Source organism: Astatotilapia calliptera, chromosome 1 (genome assembly GCF_964374335.1).
Source record: "Astatotilapia calliptera chromosome 1, fAstCal68.1, whole genome shotgun sequence".
Taxonomy (NCBI): Eukaryota; Metazoa; Chordata; class Actinopteri; order Cichliformes; family Cichlidae; genus Astatotilapia; species Astatotilapia calliptera.
Genome location: NC_137422.1, coordinates 9,262,777 through 9,285,621, shown reverse-complemented (window position 1 = coordinate 9,285,621; position 22,845 = coordinate 9,262,777). Strand labels below are relative to the sequence as shown.

Genomic DNA, 22,845 nt, shown 5'->3' with positions numbered 1-22,845 from the left:
ATTGATTTCTATTGTGTTGTTCCCTGGCCAGGGTTGTTTTAATTCATTTTACATTTTTAACTGTTTAAATATAATAAATTATATTTTAGACATACAGTTTTTAATTCGTGTGCATTCCCTTGGCTGCTCCACTGCTCTGTCCGTTTTGAGGAAGGTTTCCCTCTTTTAATAACACTGTGCAAAAATCACCTTCGCTCCGTTACAAATACATATAATATTGGCCATATTATATTTACATTACCACAGTTAGATGGTATTAGTCTCATGAACAACATTAGCTAATTGTTATTTACTAGCTAATCTTAAAATGACTGTTCAGTACAGAAATGAAGCCCAACAATCATGTTTTACAGTCCCGTGGTCTCAGCCTCAGATACTCAACTAATCAAAGTGGTTTCATGACAAAAATGAATGACCAACAAAACATTTTTTCTCCTTTTATTTCTGTCAAACAAAGCTGTATGTAACATTTCTCGCGGTTAGTATCATGGTTGCTAGGCAACCTGAGCAGCACGACGAAGGCTAGACCGTCCCCTTTCACAAGCCTCTCACTTCCGCACTTCTCGTACTTATAGTACGCACCGTACGTAGTACGCGTAGTGCGCGTACTTCTAGCGTGCAGACCCTGAATTGGGACACAGCCCATGAATCATGGCTCCAGGAAGTTGTCCTCAAAAGGAAGAGTGGTTAGTGGACTTCAAAATAAAAGCATAACAAAATCAAAACTTCCTTTCAGACATGTGTGACAAGTGTGTGCTTTACCTTAGTGAGGGAGCTTCTTCCCCACACCCTCACACCACTGTTGAGGAGATTGTATAACATTTTATGCATTCAATATACAAGAATCTACACAAGTGTTTTGATCAACACTTATTGAATGGAATGAAAACTGATACTGAGCAGGGATACTGTTTTTGAATTCATACTTTTTACCTTGTTAATAGGAAAATTGTACTTAGTAGTCAGTATAATACTTTAATGATATAAGTTTGCATATGGTAGAATGCTGCATGTAATCATTTGTGTGTAGAAGTATATAGTTGGTGGCATATTGAAAGAATGTCTCATCCTAGGAGGTCTGTAACATTCTAGGGTGTTCACCCCCACATCCTAGGAGCATGAGAGAGGTCGTACCTTGTCTTATTGTTTTACGGTAGGATTAACGTAGCTATGTCAGTTTTAGTTTAAGTGCTTTTTTACATATAGATGAACTGTTGGATTTTCCAGACCAGCAGGTTAAGGGAAGTCGTTTATGGGGCCACACTCTGACTCCACACACACACACACACACACACACCTCCACATTCCAATGTAAGGAACAAACGCTCACTGAAGTATAAATAAAGACCGGGGCAGTTTCTCAGCGCGAGCCTCAGTGCTGGAGGCTGCCCTTGCTAGCAAGAAGTTCTGTGTGTTTCTCTTCTCTGAGTCTTTACTGAAGAAGTGTTTTAGAGTATATTTCTTAACATACCTGTTTTATTTATTTTGTGCAATGCATTTATTATCAAATATCTTGAAGGGACTGACCTTCAGTTGTGCTTGCAATCTAGAGGTTATGAGCTAATGTCTGCATCCTGAAATTAAGCTAAGATACTGTAGAAACATGGTAAACATTACCCCCAGAGAACAAGAACATGCGTTCAAGCTGATATTAACATTTAGCTGTGCATCCTCTCAGAGCTGCACGCCTGATTGTACACTAAGCTCACTGCTCTCTCAATATTACGCTGGTAGTAACGATGGAATGCGAAATTATGCAGGAAGACTATAGTGCAGTTGTTCACATCCTTTTCACTCACAGAAGTCGTAGTGTGGTGAGTTATATATGCTCACTCACTTTTATAGATCACACAAACAAATTCAATTTGAGCTAATCTGAACTCAGTGCATTTATTTCCCCCTTTTTTTTTGTTCACTTTTTTAACCTCCCTCCCACATCTTAAACCTGGTATTGTGTAATATAAAAGTAAGAGCAATGAAAGAGACATTTTTATCTCTTTAGGTAATAACACTAGCATTCTAACCTTACTGTTGGAGTCCTAGTACTACTGAGTTGTTGCCTTTTTTTTTATCTTACCCTCCTTAGCTCTTTCTAGAACAATTTCACAAGGCAGTAATTACAAATAAGAATGCTTTTGGCGTTACTAAGCTTCTGGACAGTAACAGATAAGAGAAAGGTTCTGGTCTGAATAATAATCAGGATTAAACACACACACAGCCTTGAGTTTCCTAAAAGCAAGGCAATTGACAGGGCTTGGGGGACTTTTAAATATAATTTAAATCACAAACATTATCAATATGGATGCTATATGAAATATAACAACATTTTCTCAACAGATACACAATGTATGTTTATTTCTTTTTTTTAAAAAGTCAAATATTTTCAACATTTTGGAAAAAACAAGACACCACCACAACAACAATAACAGTTAAATAATACATAAACACACAAATGCTACTGCTACCAATCTAACTACTAATCTATTTTTGAAAATTTCACAGCGGAGTTCCATAGTCAGTATTTCCAGGAAACTCAATTAGGACCGTGTCTGTGACCTCGTTCACTGACCCAGACACTGTTCCTAAACACAAAGGACATGATTTACAGACAGCCACAATGGGTGCACACACACACACACACACACACACACACACACACACACACACACACACACACGCATACACACACCGATCCTTCCTGTCTGCTTAGCCATGTGGTCGATACTCACCAGTGCATGTCACTGTGTCTGGGGAAGTGAGACAAAGGTTAATGATAGGGTAAAAAGGGCAAACCTCTCCCTCCTCCACTATGTGCAGTTTGTGCCCATTTTAAGAAGAGAAACAGGCAACACACCACAGAAAGCTAAAAAGGCACTAAAACTGATGTACAGAGGGATTTTGTTCTTTTCTCCAAAAAATCTCAGAGAAACTGCATGTACCACATAATTGCAAACAGTTTCTGGCCCATGTGACTTGATTGTCTTGTCTAAAATGCAAACACATGATGCAAATATTTGTGTGGCCATGGGGATTTTCCTGAATGAAAAGTTTGCATTGTCCTTTGTTATGTGAAGATGTTGTTATTCAGCAAAGGTCAGTCTTTAAAATGGGTTATCCCAGTGGATGAAGATGGGTTTTGCACCCACTGCATCTTAGTGTGATGCTAAGGGATGCTGTCTGAGTTTCTATTGAAAATCAGTTGAAAGTAAGTCCTGTCTGACTTACCATGAGCAGTGTGTGTCACAGCACAGGCAGCAAACAAAACCCCATATGTTGTAGTGTCTGATGAGGACATGCTGTAAAACCAGGCTTTCTTACAGGTGGCATACAATCGTGGAAAACTGCCAGAAAATGGTAGCATGGGGTCCCTGGGTTGAGCGAGGGTTGTTTTCACAAGTGAGGGAGCTCTGGTATCTTGGGATCTTATTACTGGGTGATGGGAAGGTGGAGTGTGAGGTATACAAGCTGATTGGTGCAAGATGAAGAGATATCTGGGCCAAAAGCCAAAGCTTTCAATTCACTAGTCCATCTACATTACAACCTTCAACTGGTAATGAGACTTAGTAATGACTGGAAGCATAACGTCATTAATATAAGCACCTGAGCGCACCAGTTTAGCTCACTTGGATGAGTGGGTGACCATATACCATGTGGCAGAGAGTGGATGGCTTGAGTTTGAGTCCAACCCACAGCCATTTGCTGTGTGTCTTCCCCTGTCAGGGTGGCTTGGGCATCTGGTGTCTCATGATGCCTCCCGCGTGCCTCCTTTAAAGGTTTTCAAGTAATTCCTAGCCGGAAGGAAACTTATTAGGATATTTAATCTGGTCTGGGATCACCTCTGGATGCCCCAAAAGGAACTGGAATGTATTTGTGGGAAGAAGGATGTCTGAAATACCCTGTAATGTGATGTATATTTAAAATGTATTTGTACCACCTTTACATAAATTAAGTATTTATTCTTCTTGTATCAGTTTTAGGAATATGTTTCTTCCACCTTTAAAATTGAAACTATAAATAACACTGGTAATGAAACAATTAAAATAGCTATAGTATGTAATCTTATTATGGCTATACCACAAATAATAATAATAATGATATAACAGAGAATAAATTGTGCAAAAAACATACATTTTCATGCAGGAATGTCAAGTTTTGTTAAATGACCAGTTGCAGAATCTCAGACAGGAAACTAAGGACAGGACCCAAACCAAGAATAGACACTGGTAATAAAGTATTTGGAAGATGGAGGCTTTCTGAATAGAGTAAGGTGGAGATGGGGAGGATGTAGGTTGCATGAATGAGAATCTGACTTTTAAAGAATTGGGAACAGAGACTGACTGGCTTATCAGGAAAGAAGAATATTTGATCAGAGTGATGAGAGAATTGAGTTTGACAGCGTAGCAAAGCAGAAGTGACAAAAAGAACTGAACAACAGAAGAACTCAAACACCCAGGAACATTGGCAGACCAGAAAAAATATATACTTTAATAAACTTGTGTAAAAACTTTAAAGGGGTAGAAAAAACCCCACCTTTGTATAGTTTTCTTTGTTGTGTCAGTTCTACATTAATGAATCCAGGACTACAGTCAAAGCATACTCAAGTTGGAAGTCCCTGTGCCTTTAATCCTCTGTAACTGTACCCTGCTTCCCTCACCAAGAGAAACTGGACACAGAAAATAATTTTTCTACTGCTTAGCTCATCAGCAAAGACTTACATTTGGCTCACAGCTTTTCACAATTTGCTCATGGGGAGTGTGAATTAGCGAAACAGAGAGACAGAAAGAGTAGGAGAGAACATAACACATCAACAGCTGGTCACAAAAACAGGACAGCATGGCAACATTTAACGTCGCCGCAATGTTTTTATTCCAAACAAAGGAAATTTCTGCATTTATGTGAAGGCTTTACTAACTCTCAGTCAGGCTGTACACCCCAGCCATTATGAAAACAGTGAATGAGTGCTCTCTTAACTTTCAAGTGACCAACTGTGAAACCGTGTTACACAGGTAATCGTAATTCATATTCTGCTTTGAGACCTTAATTTAACTCGACCTAAAATTATTTTCTTCATGAATGAACTTCTTTGACACATTATATCCTCCTTTGTCAAACACAAGCTTGTTGTTGTGTTGTTGTTTTTTCTCAGGACAATCCCGCAATTTTGTATTCACCCTGTCATATGAACACTGTGCCTTCATTGAAACAATGAGCAGGGTACACGTTTTAAATGCTGCTAACAGTGGTCTGAATGCAGCCTTATTCAGTTAACCCTGCTGTGGGTTGTGAAACCTATTTAAGTCAAAGAATTTCTCCTGGAATTTAAAAATTACTGGGAAAAATCCAGAGGACATTTTAATACAACAATGCCACAATGGATGCCAGGTAAAAACAGGAAACTAAGGCAAAACTGCACAGGGTCATGAAAATTGGAGAATAAAAGTTTTAAAGAGCATCTGAGGAGTCTAAATTTAATTTTATCAATATCGTTATCAATACTAACATTCAGGCTTATGGCAATGTTGGTGTGTGGGGGGCAAATTATTGGCACAGTGAGGCACATATCTAACTGAGGATCATTTAAATCCTACTGTATATTCGTACCATGGCTGACATCTCCCTTTTTTAATGTTTGCTTTTAGCAGGATAATTCAGCAGCACTATCACAAAGTTCAAATTATGTTATAATTCTTTCTTGAACATGGCGGTATGTTTACAGTGCTAAACACTGCCTCAAAAGTCACCAAATCGTAATCCAATAGAGGTGTAACGGTGGACCCAAGAAATACCAGCCGGAGCGACTTTTGACAGTGCAGAACTTTTTATTAAGCTCGGGTTGTAGTGGACACATATACTCCGCGCTCTCTTTCTCTGCTGTCACGTTCCGTCTCCGTCTGTCACTGCCAACACATAAAGAGACACAATCACTGTCAGATCCCAGCACACCTGTTCACCCCGCCCCTGCGCCGCCCCGGGAGCTCACTGCGTCACGCCTCCTCTGCAGCTGGCCAAGGACCACACCCACGCCACAAGAGCATCTTTGGGTAAACAGAAGTTTTGTATTATACATTTGTCAGCATGTTGCTGGAAAAGAATTAAGGCAATTAAAGCAACAAGAGATTCAACCTAGTACTAGCAAGATAGAACTGATAAAGTAGCTTTAAAGTATAAATAATACAAAGACACTGAGGGGAGTACCATCAGGGAATATACAATACAATCCGGCCTTGATTAAATCGTTTATTATTGCATTTTCTTTTGTAAATTATTATGGTGCATAGAAAAGGATGTTTTTGCTTGGATATCTACTGTTTGCAATGTGGAAACGCTCAAGGCCACAAAAGAACAATGTAGATAGTTGAATAAAATTCTTGCAGATATTTAAGCATCAAGGGAAAAATATAAAGAGAGAAAACTCAAGATCCATGTAACAACATGTTGAGACAGTCAGTGCTGACCAATGTTAAAAAAAATAGTCTTTGTGTAGTCTTTTTTGTAAGCGTATTAGGGCTTCTCCCTCTTTAGCTCAGCATTACTTCTGGGATGAAATACGGAATTTCCTATAGTGCTCAACCCAAAGCACTTTTTTTTTTTATAACTAAAAAGTGCAGACACCAGATTCTTTTTCAGCATTCACACTTTGATCCTGAAGCAGAGATCCATGGTGTACAAGCCTAACTATGTGATGAACTTCAGTAGATCTAGTGGCAAAAAAAAAATCAGCTCCTTTTTGAAATATAGATTGTAGAAATTAATTATTATTGTGTTGAAACTAATTTTTGCACCACAAAGAAACGCTTCTTTAGCCATTTTGCATATTCAGAAATGTTATAACAGCATTAAACACAGATGTAAATTGATTAAACTGATCCATTACATCAAGGCCTTTCAAATACTGTATGTATACAGACGTATACACAGTTTGACATTTTCTAATCATTAGTGGTGTAAGGGAGCATAAGTCTTGGGTTTATTAAGTATGTTTCACTGTAACCAATTTTGACTTTACTCTTTAGCACATTAAAAATAGAAATGCAAAACAACTTGCAAAAGAACCAAAGTCCTCTGTTTGTAACCTAGAGAGATATTTCCCTCGTCCTTGAGATATTTTATATGTGTGTGTGTATTTGTGTGAACTAAAAAAGACAAAGGATGGACTAAAACTATATGTTGACAGAGTGTTGTGCAGAGAGAAATTAAAAATCAATGTGTCCTCCTTTCATCTGAGCCATTCTTCTTTTTAATCACAAACAGTGGTGACTGTTGACCTCCACAGATTTTTCATCATGAGATGTCAAGTGAGAAAAAGTCTGGAAAAACACTGGTTTGACCTTGAAGATTTTTTTTTCTCAAGCATAATTGAAAGTAGCCATTAACTGGAAAAAACTAGCCATTAACTGGAAATTCTACATAAATCTCTATTGAAAGCAAACCATAAAAATAATCAAGATTCCTCCTCACAGGTTTTAACCCAGGAGATTTATACACCTGTTCTTTTTCATTTCAGAATGTCCAGTTCAAGGACAATTATATTAAAATGGATTACAACTTTCTTCTCTGCAGTTTTATAATAAGGAAGAGGATTTGGGTTGCTCTTTTACTGAAGTGGAACTTTTCTGGCAATGCTGTATATACCCTATATACTCTGTTTACAACCAAAATTTAGCAAATAAATAAAGAGTTGCATGATAAGCCGAACTTGTTGAAAACCTTCAAATGTTAACAGTTAAATCTATCCCCAAAACTATCTTATGGCTGTACTAAATATAGTATTAGTCACAAACTGCAGTTTATGAGCTTTATATCAGACCTTTTTTTTTACTCTGGCAGAAAAGGGATTCAAATTTCAATAGTAGGTGTGAACAAAATAATACAAACAAAAGTATCTTTAAGCAGGATGTAATGCACAAAGGTATGATAAATCGTTTTCTTTTTTTCCACTGCAGGCATTTTTGCAAAGAAAACACAGCTGTTATTATTCACATTAGTTAAGGCTCTGAGCCTAATTAGAGCAGTACCTTCACCAATGTCATTAGTAACATTTGTGTGTACCTTCTACATCATGTCAGAAGGGTTGCTGAGGGAAAAAAAACTGTATAATTAGAAGCTGTGTCATCAAAGTACTGTGTGAACTCTGTTTGGTGAAACATGTAACATCCACTGTGGGTCTTTCAATCGGCAACTGAAGTCACCTTTTTCACTATCTGAGTGTTTAGTATAATGTAAAGCCTTCTTACATGACACAATATGCTAAATGTGGACTAAATGCTTTTATGTCAACAATAGCTTTCCATCAGGGCAGATGGGGAAGCTTGATAGATATGCTGAAGCAAGGCTGAATGATTGGTAATGCTGGACAAATAGCACTGGGCTTTCCAGTGTGTCTTCCCAAAATATGTTAAGCTTCCAGACCAATCGTTGATTTGTTTTGCATTGTTGCTTAAGTAGTCCCACAGAAAACATTTACACTTACATTTTATTGCCCTTCGTACACCTCCATGCTTCTTTGCTTGATTTTTCTCTGACTTACTGCTACCTCTCTTTCTAGATTACCTGAGCTTTGGTTTATTAGCCTTAACCCTTCTGAGGCCCTGGGCTCATTTTTGTACATTTTAGTTTTTCAGTTACAAGCTATTTGCACTGTGTTGAATGGAATATAGCCAAATTCTCTAAAAAAAAAAAAGTTTGGTATAATTTCAAAATTCAAGTCTGACTTCCTTAAATAATGTTTGTTCAAATGGAAGTGTCCTCCAAGTTATTTGGAATTTAAATATTTTGATTTCTTGTTATCACTTCAAAAAACGAATGAAGTGATAAATCTTCTTTTCTTGCTCACATTCTGTGGCTGATCATTTATAAAAGCTCTAAGGCATTCTGGCTGCTTTAATCAATTATATAAACACTAAACCCACAAAGAGAAAGGCTGGAGAGAGCTTATAAGTGCTGTGCTTTAACAATTATTTATAAAAGTGATGATAAAAATGTGTTTTAAATCATTATTGTGGTTATTTTTTGTTCCAGTTAAACACTCACAAACATCCATCCATTCATATTAAAAAATAACTTTTTTATTATCAGTTTTGGGAGAAAAAAGTAAAGACTTTCATCCCATATAGTGACAGATGGTAACAGATGGAGGCAGTAACACTCACAAGTACAGAAAGCTCTTATAAGTTATGAGTAATAGATGAAAATGGTGTGGCTAATAGAACATTGGTGTCGAATTTGAAGTGATATTTTGCCACCACCCAGTGGACATTTACCAGCAGAGCGCAAAAATATTATACTCTGCGATCCTATTTTGAAATTTATCTAAAGCATTATGCAAAGTGTTATAAATGAGTTGTAGTGTATCAGTTATCCAAATATATATAATAATATAATAAGTCATTTTGATGAATTTGAAAACAAAGTTTAAAAGCCTTAGAAGAAAACATATAATATGAAATAAAAATAAATAAATACAGTACAATTTGAGATACAATATAAACAATCTTTCATGACATTACTGGTGCCATTAATTTAGAAAAAGATATAAGATCAAATTGAGCTTTAGTATTTCAATCTTTTAGCAGTTTTATAACTTTAATTGCTGTATCATGCAAGACATGGGATGTAATTTGAAACGGTGTATTGTAAAGTAAGTAAGCTTTAGTAGACATGCAGTGTGATGCACAGCTCCCTTGTCGGATCTGCAATATCATAAACGAGTCTTGTTTTGTGTAGATGGAAGGCACAAAAAAATTATGAATGCTTTTCTTGCACTCATTTTTTTGCACCTTCTATGGTATTAAGCAGTTTTAAGTATATGACAAAACAAAATTCTTCTGATAATGTTATATTATATGTAAATAAGACAGGAAAAGAGTAATGATGAATGATTCTATATTTGACAATAAGATAGATTTAATTCATTTTATAAATTCTGCCACAATTCAATTGTGAGCAAAGTTTGATTGTTGGGCTGTGCCTGTGTTGTCAGTTGTGATGTATTGTTTTGTGTTTTGGGACAGCTTCCCAATAGCATTTACTGTATATGCTACTTGCTTTCAGTGCTTTACATTACGAGAAACTTTAATAACCAAATCCATTCAACTTTTTTTCTTCAAGGTTTTTCTGAATGTGAAGCATTTGGATTGTTACAAACTGATTAATGGATCAGTAAATGCACAACTCACTCTGTGCTTAGTCTCAGAACCTGTATCAGGGGTACTTAATCCACACTGAAGTGTGCAGACAGGTAGCTCAAAAAGTGAACCAATGTCACCATCTGGTGGACACAATCTGACAAAAAAAATAATTTTCTTTTTCTTCTTTTTTACTATCTTTCGATTTTTTTGTTGATCATAAACGTCAAATTCAAGCACAGTATAGGTGTAACCAATAAAGTGGGGCCTAACTGTTGTACACTAATGCCTTACTATCTGAAACCTAATACTTTAACTTTATAATGCAACAGTATATTGTGGTTGAAACATAATCACATAAGTGTTCTGATCTTTCTTTCTTTTTTGTTGATATTTTGCCTTTCTTTAGCATCAGTCAGTAGAGAGCATAGAAGCACATTAATATAATACAAATTCAGACCACATGTTTTCTGTTATTGTTAAAAATTAGTTTGTTACTTGATAATACATTATATAACAGTGGACAAATTGAAAGTTTATATAAAAATAATGTTGGAATGCTCATTAGACATCACGATTAGAATCTTTTATTAAAGAGCATAATCTTGTCAAAGGCAGCAAAAACCTTATTATCCATTTTGTTGTAGTTTTGTTGGTTTTTGTTTTGTTGCTTTATTTAAAATAAAGTAGCACAAGCTAATCGATTTTAAATATCTATCAAACTGAATAATTAAAAAGTTGAGCATACTTTGAAGTGCATGGTACAACTGGAATTGGCAGGACAACGTCAAGACATAAATAGAATAGTCCATGATGCCTTTCATTTAATCCTTTCAGACAATCCTTACAGTAAACTTCACTCAACATGAGCACAATTGTGTTTCTAACTTTAGATCTATAATCTTGTGGCTATTTAAGACCGTAGGGTGCTTGTACTTTTTTACGGTGTGTTTCCCGAATATCTAGAGGGCTTCTAAATCATGCTGAATAACTTACCATACATATATTAAAGCACTATTACCATGAAGAAAACCTCAAATAAAAGCCCAGATGAGGATTAAAGTGCAAAGTTCTGCTCATTTAAACAACTTGCCAAGCTTCATTACCAGGTCTTAACTGACTTGTGACCTTAGAAGCAGAGTCATAGCTTTCAGTTAATAAGTTAAATATCCCTTTGGCTAGTGAAAGTGAGCCAGAGCAGAATACATGATGGTATTTTCAGTAAGAGACAAGAGATTTGACTATGTTGTTTGTTGCTTGTTGTGTAATTTTAATTAAGAATTTGATTGACCTGCCTTCTCAATAAACCTAAAATTAAGAAGAAGAAAAAGATGAAGGAAAACAATCAAACAAGACTTAAGTCTTGTTTGAGTTTCTTTATGGAGCGCAAATGCAGCAGCATCCCAGACTGAACCTGGGAAAAAGTGCACAAATATGTAGTTAGGGGGATGAAATTTCCAATTATAAAAATTGTTCATAGGCACGCTTTTCCATTTACTGACATACTGTGCTTCTACAACAAAGAAAGAAAAAAGAGAGAGGACTCTTTAGGCGCCATTACTCATTCAGTTATAATGACATCATGACGGGAGCGACAGAGGCACTGCGCCCTCTGGTGGTTGGTAGAGAACAACAACAAGAATTTATTTCACATATTCTGTTTTCTTTATCTTCTGATGATCTGTACTATAGGTACTCAGTAGTGGATTTTAGTTTATAAGTCTAACTACACACTGTACCCAACATTTAATGGAAACAGGCGTATAACAACTGAACAAAAAGACTCTAGAAAGGCACATTTCATATTTCTTTACAGAGAAAGGAGTGTAAGAGCAAAGTGTCATATTGTTGAAATAATTTTTTGTTTTGTTCTAGTAGCTACCAAATGGAATGTGTTACTCTAGCTTTCAGTATTTAAATGCATTTGCTCTCTTGTAGAAATAGAAAAGGAGGCAGATGAGGTGGTTCGGGCATCTGACTGGAGAGATTATCTTGGCTGGCTTGGCTCAGTGTGCCCCCAGATGACCTGAAAGAGGTGACTGTGGTGAGGAGAGTCTGAGCTTTTCTCCTTAGACTGCATGTCTCTGTGACCTGAACCCAGATAAGCGGTAGAAAATCGAAGGATGGATAAAACAGAGTCAGTAAAGTCTTTGACATGATTACATCAGACATAGTGGTGGCATATCAACCTCTGCTGAGAATGTCTAGCAAACCTTGAGCAAGCCAACTTCCAAATTATAATAAGTCATACACAAGAAATGGGGGGGGAATGTGTGATTAATTCTATAACTAAGATTACATTTACAAATGATTATTTCAATTCCAGTGTTACGCCCCACTTAAAAACGAAGTGTTGACTGGGGCGAGGGGTAACACAGAGTGAAAGAGAAAACGTGAACTACTGGAGAATAGATGTCATTAAACATGATTTATTGCCCGAAACTACTACAGTAAAAATAAACACAGGGAAGCTCTCTTCTTCAGGGTCTCCAAGGCCAAAACAACAAACAAAACACCCCCTTTAGCTAAAAATCAAACCAAGTAACATCCAGTCAAGATGGCAAAGAGTTTGGAGCAAGTTTAGGGATGCATAATTTTAATTAGGATTTTGATTACTTTTATTTCTTAATCTATCTACACAAAAAAATAAAACAATTAAAGAAGAACACAGCCAATGTAATAAATAAATACAATAAATAAATAGAAATTTAAAAATTGCATTCCCCGTGTAACAATAGCATGTACTGAAATCCACTTTCTGAGTCACTGCCAGAGTCTGTCCCTGTTGCACGTTGGGGAAGTATGCTAATCTCAGTGCAAAAAGGGATTTGCAGATAAAGTCTAACACAACAACATAATCAGATCAACAAAAGAAGAAGCCACTGACCTCTTAAAGATTCAAGCCAGCGATGAAGCAGTGATGATCTGAATTTAAAACATATTTATGGAAAGGCAGCAGCATGTTAAATATGGAGAAAGTTGTATGGATGGTTGTCTTCCTTCTCCTACAACCTTCCCTTTTGATGCATTCCAAATGAGCATTAAAACAACTAAAATACAATAACCTTTTGCTGCAACTTTGAGAACTGCTATGGTTAACAGACAGAAATACATAACACAAAAATACATATCATGACGATTGATACATGCAGTTACACATAGCAAGTGAACATATTTTTCTTTTGGACCTGTGTGATAATCTAGAGTAACCTCTAATCAGATCTCAGGGATTTAAGTGTGGATCACACTGTTAAACTGCCAGCTAACAAGTGAGACATCAGCAAAAAGGGAATTCCAAGTTACATCAGTGATCTTGGGCAGATGATGCTTTTAATACCACCTCATTGTGATTGAAAACACGATTAAACACTGCTTATCAATGCCACTTTTCCTGCAATACAAATGAAAAGCAACTGGACTTGTGTCTGCTTGTATATGCTGGAAAGGATTCAAGATACAATACAAAAATATTTTTATTTTTCTGAAAAGCTTTTTAATCAAAATTCACATTTTTATTATTTCAAGAAGAAGAAGAAGAAGAAGAAATGATTCAGGGTACACCGTAAAAAAAAAAATCCTATAAAAACAGTAGTATTCCGGCAGCTGGGGCGCCAAAATAATACCAGAAAATAACTTTCACATGAAAATACGGTTATTTTCAGAAATGACAATACAGTTTGTTGCCCTAATTTTACATGGGATTTTGCCTTTTTCAAGTGCTTTTAAACATTAAATTAGGAACATTTTAACGTGATTAAACAATGAAATTACCTGTAAACAAGGTCAATGAATGCGGCAATATGAATAATAATACTTAAATGTACAGAAATATACAGTTAACAGTTGGTTTAAATAATAATGGATTGCATTCATATAGCGCTTTTTGAGACCCTCAAAGCGCTTTATAATTCCACTTTATAATTCCCCTCTGGCCATCACCAGTAGGTGGTAGGTGAAGTGTCTTGCCCAAGGACACAACGACCGAGAGTCTTGAGCCACGATCGCCCTAAATAGCAATAATAATTATTATTATTTGATGTAAAAAAGTTTATAAGAATCATGTTATATACTTTTCCATAGCATTACATTTGAATTTAACAGTTCAATCTTTCAAATAACGGACAAATATTTGTGAAATTATGATACATTTGTGAATGTATTTTAACAATCTAAATATGCATATGTACAGACAAATACATTTAAAAAACAAGAAAAATATGTTTTATTAGATTTACAGTGATTTTACCTTTAATTCACATTTGAAATGTAAAATCACAGTCTATTTATGTAAATTTAATGATATTCTAAAAGAACAGTACAAAACTGTAAAATACACAGTAAACTATTTTTATTACAATTTTTTTATAGTGTACACTTTAAAAAACTCCAGAAAGTCAATAGTTGCTGCTCATGCTTTGCAGTTAAAAACTGACTGACAGTGTGTAATATCATCTAACAGGGCCCTAAAATGACAATTTAAGTGAGAAGTCACTTCACGCTGAGGTTTCAGACATACTTCTCAGTAGCTATAGTCAAAGAAAATATACAAAATGTTTGTGAAAGGATCAGGACCCACACCAGCGTTTGAGTGTCAGTCGTAGCACTTTTAATTTGAAACAGCACTATCCACTGGTTCTGCACCTTATGTTCAACTGGGAAACAGGTTTTCCCACACAACACACTCCTCCTTCCCGACTCCAAATACTAAAAAGGGGCAGAGTTCATTAGTTCATCCATCTCACCTGTCCCCTACGACCTCTCAGGACCATCCCATGAGCTTATCATACCACCCCTCCATTGCAGTAGAGCCAGAGACCACAACCCTGTCACAATATTTTACAATCTTAGAAGTACTAAAAACAGAGAAAGAAAAAACTCAAAATAAAAGGAGAATTACTTAAAAACATATAATAAGACAGAGAATAAGAGATACAGAATATTACAAATAATCCCTAGCAACTATGTAAGTAGTTCTTGCTTTGTATTGCTTATGTTTTAATAGAATTATTAAGCATCAAACAAATAATTTTAAGCTATTCTTAAAATGATGCAACATACTAATGGCAAACTTGGACACATTTAGGGATGTTTTCACTCTATAGGATTTGGCTCTCTAGCCTGTGGTGCTAATGCAATCTATAAGATGACCTAAAGCGTCTTAGTTGCTTAGCTTCTTTTTTCTAAATAGAAAAGAAGCACTGGTTAAGGATTGCCACGTGAACATGACCCAGTCAGCAGTTACATGAACACGTAAGTCAGCTTTAGAGTCAGCCGAAGCTATATGTCTGTATAGGAGCTTTAGAACAAACCTTTGGTGATTCCTCTCGCATGAAAAGTGCAATCGTGAACTGCAGCTGAGACTGCTGCTGGAAATGATTTGGCTATTTGGTTAATAATTGAAACAGTAAAAAGGAAAATAATATATCTTGAAGGATCTCCTTTGGGTCGTTGTTTTGCTATTGTCTGCAAATTAATGTGACAAAACCTAAACTGCTCAGCAAATCTGCAAAAGAATTTATGTAACAAAGCAGCACATCTATCTATTTCTTTATAGTTTGAAAAAGACTACAGAGATAAATAAGTGTAAATTTGAAGTTATTCATTTCAAAATCACTCAACAACGACATTTGAAAGGTTGAAAATTGGTTGTTTTTCGGAAAACAATTTGAGCCCGGAGTCCAAAAATAAGGGCAGGAGCACCAGCAATGTTGGTCATGATTTTTAACAACACACTGTGTTTGGGAAGTACAGATGACCAAAGTTCAAGCTTCAAACTTCCCATTGTGGCTAATATTGCATTTCAGCTTGTTGCATTGTTTTTGCCTCATTGAACCAAATTGTGCAAGCTTTTGACTTTCTTTTTTCATTTCTTTATTTATAAATTAATACATTTGAAAAAAAGACAAGATGTGTCCTTTGTCCCTTGCTATTTAACTCCCATCTATTGCTATTACACTAATATTCGCTAATTTATTTTTGTTCTTTTTACAGACACCAGTGTACTGTATGCCAATCTGAATGCACACACCTTTGTTGTTAATGTTGGAATATCACTGGTGTTGCTCTTCTGAGTTTGGCCTAGGCCCACAATTAGCTACAAACCTAATTAACTCAGCAAGAGGAAACCCTAGCAACGTATTACCACAGTAATCCCAAGGCCACTAATCACCTGCCCCATAAAGAAAGTAGAGCTCTGTGATTCTAGCGGGTTATAAAAAAAACACCTAAGAGTGTCAGACGTCCATTTTAAATCTGTCCAACTCGTCGTGGAAGCTGTACAGAAAGGTTTCAGGACTATGGACTGAATTACATGACAGACATGGGGCAGACGCAGCAAACAGAGAGCACTGAGCAGATAGACATTAAAATCATCCAGGATATGTACAAAAAGTTTATTTTGGAATGCCCGAGTGGATTACTTTTTCTGCATGAGTTTAAGCGTTTCTTTGGTGTGGAAGCTACAGGAGAAGCTTCTGATTATGCAGAGAACATGTTTCGAGCGTTTGATAAAAATGGGGTGAGAGAATGAAACCTGCTACAGCCTGGCTTACAGTCATATCATGAAATGTGATAAAGTAACCAAAATGTTCTCATCTAACCTCTCTTTTAGGACAATACAATTGATTTCCTTGAGTTTGTGGCAGCACTAAATCTTGTTTTCCGGGGAGACCTGGAGCATAAACTGCGCTGGTCATTCAAGGTGTACGACAAAGATGGAAATGGATACGTGGATAGGAATGAACTACGGTCAATAATCGATGTAAGTCCTAAATGTGAACCAAAGGAAAAATATTTTCTTTTTATAAAATAGAAATTTTATGTTCAGAATGATGCATCTCAGTGTATTTATTTTTTACATTTTGTCTATGATAGCGTTTACATATACTTAACAAGCTGTGGTCTTTGATATGTACTTCCCTAGCAAAGTTCCTAATATTTGCTTTTACTGTCAAGTGCTTTAGAGTGTATGCAAATGCTTTAAAAGCACTGTATCCTTGGGATTTCACTGTATTTCCTAACAGAGTAAGTGCTGAGAATATAAGTACAAAAAAAGACAACAAACCTTTTTTTTAACCAAACGTGACTCTACCAAATATACATTTCAAATTACTTATGGTAGTCTGTAACTCTAAATACGTGATAATTAAACTGTGTTATATGTTTAGCCTGATAAATCTCATATACTGTATTTTTGTATTTCAGAAGCTAAGGACAATGGAAAGAGAGAAAAAGAAAATTTTTAAGATATTTTTTTTAAGAATGAATTTTAACTATTGGACATTTCTATTTCTGATGAAGAATGTAATGGCTTCTGGTGATGCTGTTATTTATGTGATGCCCATAATATTTCCAGTTAATAAATGAATTTCTTTGTCTCTTATTCTGCTCATTTCCAAATCTTCAGTTCAATATTGTATTGATTTCTCCTATCATTATTATTATTGCCTTAATTATTGTTTTATTTACATAACGATGTGTACTAAAATTCCTAAGACCTAACTATATATTTTCTTATTTTATAAAAATCATTGCTTTTATCCAGAGCATCTATCGGGTTAAGAAAATCTCCAAGGACAACACAAGTGATTCCTATCTTACTGTCGATGAGGTTGTTGATCGAATATTAGCAGCTGTTGATACTGATGGGGATGGTGAGCATTTTTTAAAAATGATAATTAATTTGCAGTGAATGCAAATGTAGATAGGACAAGAGTGGAAATGGTGAAAAGGTGAGAAAATGAGTCGGGTTTTGCTGTTTTTTGTGTTTTACAGGTACTGTGAGCATGGAAGAATTCATTAGAGGTGCACAGCAGGACCCCTGGCTGCTTAATATTTTAAAGCTGGACATGAACCCTGCCAGATGGGTGATGGACCAAAGGAGAAAGAGTGCACATTTCTGAACTATCCAAGCAGCTTTTCCCAGAGAGAACAATCTTGACTATTATCAAGGGACCTTGTTTATGAAATGGAATTAGATTCGCTTTTGGTCTTACTGTAAGGCAGAAAATATCTTTTCTCTAAGCAATCTCTATACTTTACATATAAGAGCTCTCCTGGATGGTTATGGGATTGCAGAATGGGATCTAGAGTCATAGTTCTGTATTTCTGCCCCACCTACTTTAATGCAGAGGTACCAAAAACCTCAAAGCTGCATGTTTAGCTCTGTTTGTCCACCTTTTTTCTATACCATGTGGCCTAACTTTAACTCCCTCAGCCATCATCTTCCCTCAACTTCATTGGTGCTGTCATTATAATATGCTCTTTTTGTTCTTCATACACTGTATACATTATTTGAAATGATTTGAAACAGCTTTAATAACTCATACATACACACACACACATATAGAGAGAGAGAGATAGAGAGCGAGAGAGACAAGTACAGCCTTCTTTTTATAAAGTTTATGCTGTAAATAATGATGTAATTATTGAATCATTTGAAAAAAAATTATTTTTATTTTTGATAACTACATGATTATTGTGCATATCAATGAAATTGCAGTACAGAAATATTTTCTTTTCTTTAAGAAAAACAAAAACATAAGATAAATAAGTCATGCTGCCATGCTGTATATATCCAACATGTATAAACCTGTTCTGTGTGCAGAGATCCACTAGTTTATGTTGTAAAGATCAATGGTGCCATCTAAAGGTGAACTGCAGTCCTCTCATTACAAGTTGGGATTTAAAGTGGATACAAAAAAAAATAAAAAAGAGAGAGAGAGAGAGAGAGAGAGAGAGAGAGAGAGAGAGAGAGAGAGAGAGACAAGTACAGCCTTCTTTTTATAAAGTTTATGCTGTAAATAATGATGTAATTATTGAATCATTTGAAAAAATATATATTTTTATTTTTGATAACTACATGATCATTGTGCATATCAATGAAATTGCAGTACAGAAATATTTTCTTTTCTTTAAGAAAAACAAAAACATAAGATAAATAAGTCATGCTGCCATGCTGTATATATCCAACATGTATAAACCTGTTCTGTGTGCAGAGATCCACTAGTTTATGTTGTGAAGATCAATGGCGCCATCTAAAGGTGAACTGCAGTCCTCTTACCAAGTCTCATTACAAGTTGGGATTTAAAGTGGATAAAAAAATAATAATAAAAGAGAGAGAGAGAGAGAGAGAGAGAGAGAGAGAGAGAGAGAGAGAGAGAGAGAGAGAGAGAGAGAGAAAGTAAAAAATACAACCTGTGATTTGTGTGATTTTTTTTTAAAATCAAGTATCCTAAATACTAAAGTGTTGTCTTTGATTGGCACTCTTTATTGAGACAGAACAAATGAACAAATTGCAAAGTAGTTGTCATGAACTGGTCAAAATGAGAGCGTTGGACCCAAAAGCAGACTCAATGGACTAGAAGAACTGTTTACAGGTTTTATGAACAAAAACAGAAATTCAAGACTTAGAACATGACCCAACCTATAACATTCACAAACGGCCGAGAAACGAGGAAGGTAACGAGGCCAAAGAATGCTACACGAGAGGAACACAGTCTGTTGAATCCTGGTCGCTGTGTCCGTGAGTATCCTGGGAAATGAACCGGGGGGGGAGAGTTGTCCAGTTCCAAGAGAGTCACGATGGGCAGAAGGGCAGATGGGAGAATAAGGTGAGTATGGAATCCTTGGTGGAGGTCTTAGTGTGTTAGCAGAGGCATTATGACTAGCGCCATGGAGTAACGCAACAGGAGGTGGATCTGCTTGTGGCTTTTTTGGGCTGTTGTCACAAAACATTCTGTTTTAAATTTTACACATGATAATGGAAAAACTAATTTAGTATGTGAATTGACCTGATCTTGTCATGAACCGGCTGTGTGGAGGCAGATGAGGACCCAAACGCAAAACTCACGGAGGCAGGAACTGAACTCAAAATCACTGCTTTATTGCAGGTTTCACAAAGGAACAGAACTAAACTGGGAATACTAACAGAAGACCGTGGGAACACAGAAAGACACACAGGTTCGGGGAGAAGACATTGACGACGCGACACTGACCTGATGGAGACATGCACATAAATACACAGAGGGTTAACGAGGGAAGTGGGAGCACACGGGGAACACAGCTGACACAGATAATCATAACGAGACAGGGCAGGAGTGAACACAACATGACACATACTGACGAGAGACTGTCAAAGTAAAACAGGAAGTACACAGAGGTTCAGACAGGAGGAGAGAGAGCACGGGGAGAACACAGACATAACAGGCTGGGGAAAACATGGAATAAAACACAAGGAGAGACGAGGGCTCACAGATACACAGGGGCACACAGGAGGTAACCAAATAAGGAACATCTTAACTAAATAACCTAGGAACCAAGGCATAAATAGGGAACAAAATACAAAAACTAAGAATACTGGGCCAACATGGCCCAGGACCATGACAGATCTTCCAAAATAGATACCAAATCAATCCATTGCTTCAATCTTTTCTATAAAACTGCAAAACTGAGAAGACACTCATTCTAGAGTCTGCACTCTTACGCATTATTCTCACACAAACTATGAATTTAACGCAATCCTTAACCTTAACTGATTGTCAAAGACATATATCAGGCATGTAAGACTTTAACCTTGAACACAATCTTACATCATTGTCTTTTGTCCTCTCTATCTGCTAACTCTTGCTATCTTTGGGAATGAAACAATATTATATTTACATTTCCATCCATTATCTTCTGCTCTTTGCTCTTTTTCTGCTTCTGTAGTGCTAGTTACATGCTAAAGATAGTAAAACACAAACTGCATCCAGGACACAAACAAATGTATAACACTGCTAACACAACTTCGACTCTTGACAAGCACCTGCACAGACCGAATGCACGAAGTTACACTAACACAATGTAAGCCAAGAGCCCAGAAGGATGTTAAAACTGAGTGAATGCCTAAACCAGCTGAGCAGTCAGACCCTGAACTATAGACCAGGTCACAAATGTACGTTTCTAGAGTACTCTGTGGGAATCACTTTATAGCACTTTAGCCTGGTTTTATCCTTGCTTTGTGTTGTCATTTTTGTGTTTATACATAAAAATTTAAATAAAGATTGTGTCCTCATTAGGAGAGGCATTTGTATTAATGTGTGGGACTGAAGCATAAGGGTTCAGGGTTAAATATATGTTAAAAAACAAAAACAATTTTCAAATTTTTTGTAATTTATTGCATTTTTTGCAATTTATGTAGTTACTATGCACTTAATGCAAACATATTATTAAAATTTGGGTTATAATGGTTGTATTGATGTATAGCAACTTGAAATGCTCCCAAAAATGGCACTATAGCATGTAAAAATATAATATAAGATCTGGCAGACTTGGTTCTATGGTAGGTCTTAAAGGGTTAATCAACTCAGCTAAGGTGATTGCATACTATTATCAGTTAACTTCCCTTTTTCTGCTGTGTGAGATATAGGCCTGTATAATGAGCAATAAGCCCTCTCTGTTTAGCAGCCTTCCTAAAATCCTCATATGACCTTAAAACACACAATGTTTCAATGTGCTCTGTATTCAAAAGCTACCTCCTTTACACACTATGAGCTCTGTTACTATAGTTAAGTGCAACAGACCTGTAACTTTCACTGTCTTTGGATTGTGCGTCATAGATGCTGTCAGCTGAAACAAAAATCCTGTTTAAAAATATGTATATGATGCCACTGGTTAGTGTTGTACATATAGGGAAGAAATCTCAAATGTGTTATAAATGCATAAGGTATGATCCACAAGCATAATTGCACACGCACTGCACAGTGTGGGGTGGTTGGTGGTTCAATTCCTGGCTGTGTTGTATAGAGCGCTTTGAGTACTTTAGGAGAGTAGAAAACGCTATACAAGAAAGAATCAGTCCATTTACGGTAAGGTTTTGTAAGTGAGTGAGAGGGATATTAATCATCAGTGGCCTGTTTGCCTCAGAATCAGGAAGTGTGCAGGAACAGTCAGAGCTGTTCACTTCCTGATATAAACGCTCAAGAAGTAAACCGTCCTTCAATTGCATGAGAAGAATTCCACAGTCAAATGGCTGGTAGGTAACTTAAATTCTACTTCTAGTGCTAATATTGTTTAGGTCTGTGACAGTTGTTAAATGAGACATTTTTCAAGGTGTTGTCCCATAATGTATTCTAGAGAAAGCTGAGATTGTGTGGCTGTGAAAACAGATGTGAAGACAATTTTAAGGGAACTTCCCTAGCATCAGAGAATTTTCATGTTCCAAAAACACTTTTACTGTTGTCATTGTGTTAGAAAGAAAAAAAGAAGCTGTCTTGCCAAAATACATGTATGGTAGTGCTATATGATACTTTACAATACCCTATAAAGGCAGCTTATGTAGGAGAGAACATTGTGTCATGATTTATGAGATGAAACATCATTAATTTGCAAATTCTGCAAAAATTTGTATGACCACTAAATCACAATAATTAGTTAATACAATACAAACTCAGCTTTCATATTTTAATGTATGATGAATATTTGGATCAATCAGCCTACCTCTAGTGCAGTGGTTCCCAAAGTTTTTTTGCTAGGCCCCCCTTTGTTTTACAAGAAAAATGCTGCCCCGCGTACGCACGCACGCACACATCCTACAACCACACACACCAATATTTTGCTCCATTGCGGTTTATTTCATACTTCAAACATCTAGTAAGCAATTAAGCAAATGCAAGTAATCTGCAATAAATTACAGGTAGTAATAAAATAAGTCTAACTCTTTTATGCTACCTCCGCACCTACA

The 22,845-nt window shown here is 36.2% G+C and overlaps 1 protein-coding gene across 1 annotated transcript; it reads left to right on the top strand.

The window, feature by feature from the left end:
• The first annotated feature begins 16,320 nt into the window (after positions 1-16,320).
• On the top strand, positions 16,321-18,983 carry LOC113016882 (guanylyl cyclase-activating protein 2). The gene is made up of 4 exons (XM_026160084.2): positions 16,321-16,641; positions 16,735-16,884; positions 17,668-17,776; positions 17,898-18,983. Exons 1-4 carry the CDS (start codon positions 16,435-16,437, stop codon positions 18,023-18,025), a joined length of 594 nt encoding a protein of 197 aa, XP_026015869.1. The 5' UTR covers positions 16,321-16,434; the 3' UTR covers positions 18,026-18,983.
• Positions 18,984-22,845: the final 3,862 nt, after the last annotated feature.

Excerpts from the sequence above, each read along its gene's own strand:
- LOC113016882 (XM_026160084.2), top strand. The coding sequence starts at position 16,435 with ATGACAGACATGGGGCAGACGCAGCAAACAGAGAGCACTGAGCAGATA. Across the intron at positions 16,642-16,734 it reads GAGCGTTTGATAAAAATGGG|GACAATACAATTGATTTCCT; the intron begins GTGAGAGAATGA and ends CCTCTCTTTTAG. Across the intron at positions 17,777-17,897 it reads TGTTGATACTGATGGGGATG|GTACTGTGAGCATGGAAGAA; the intron begins GTGAGCATTTTT and ends TGTGTTTTACAG.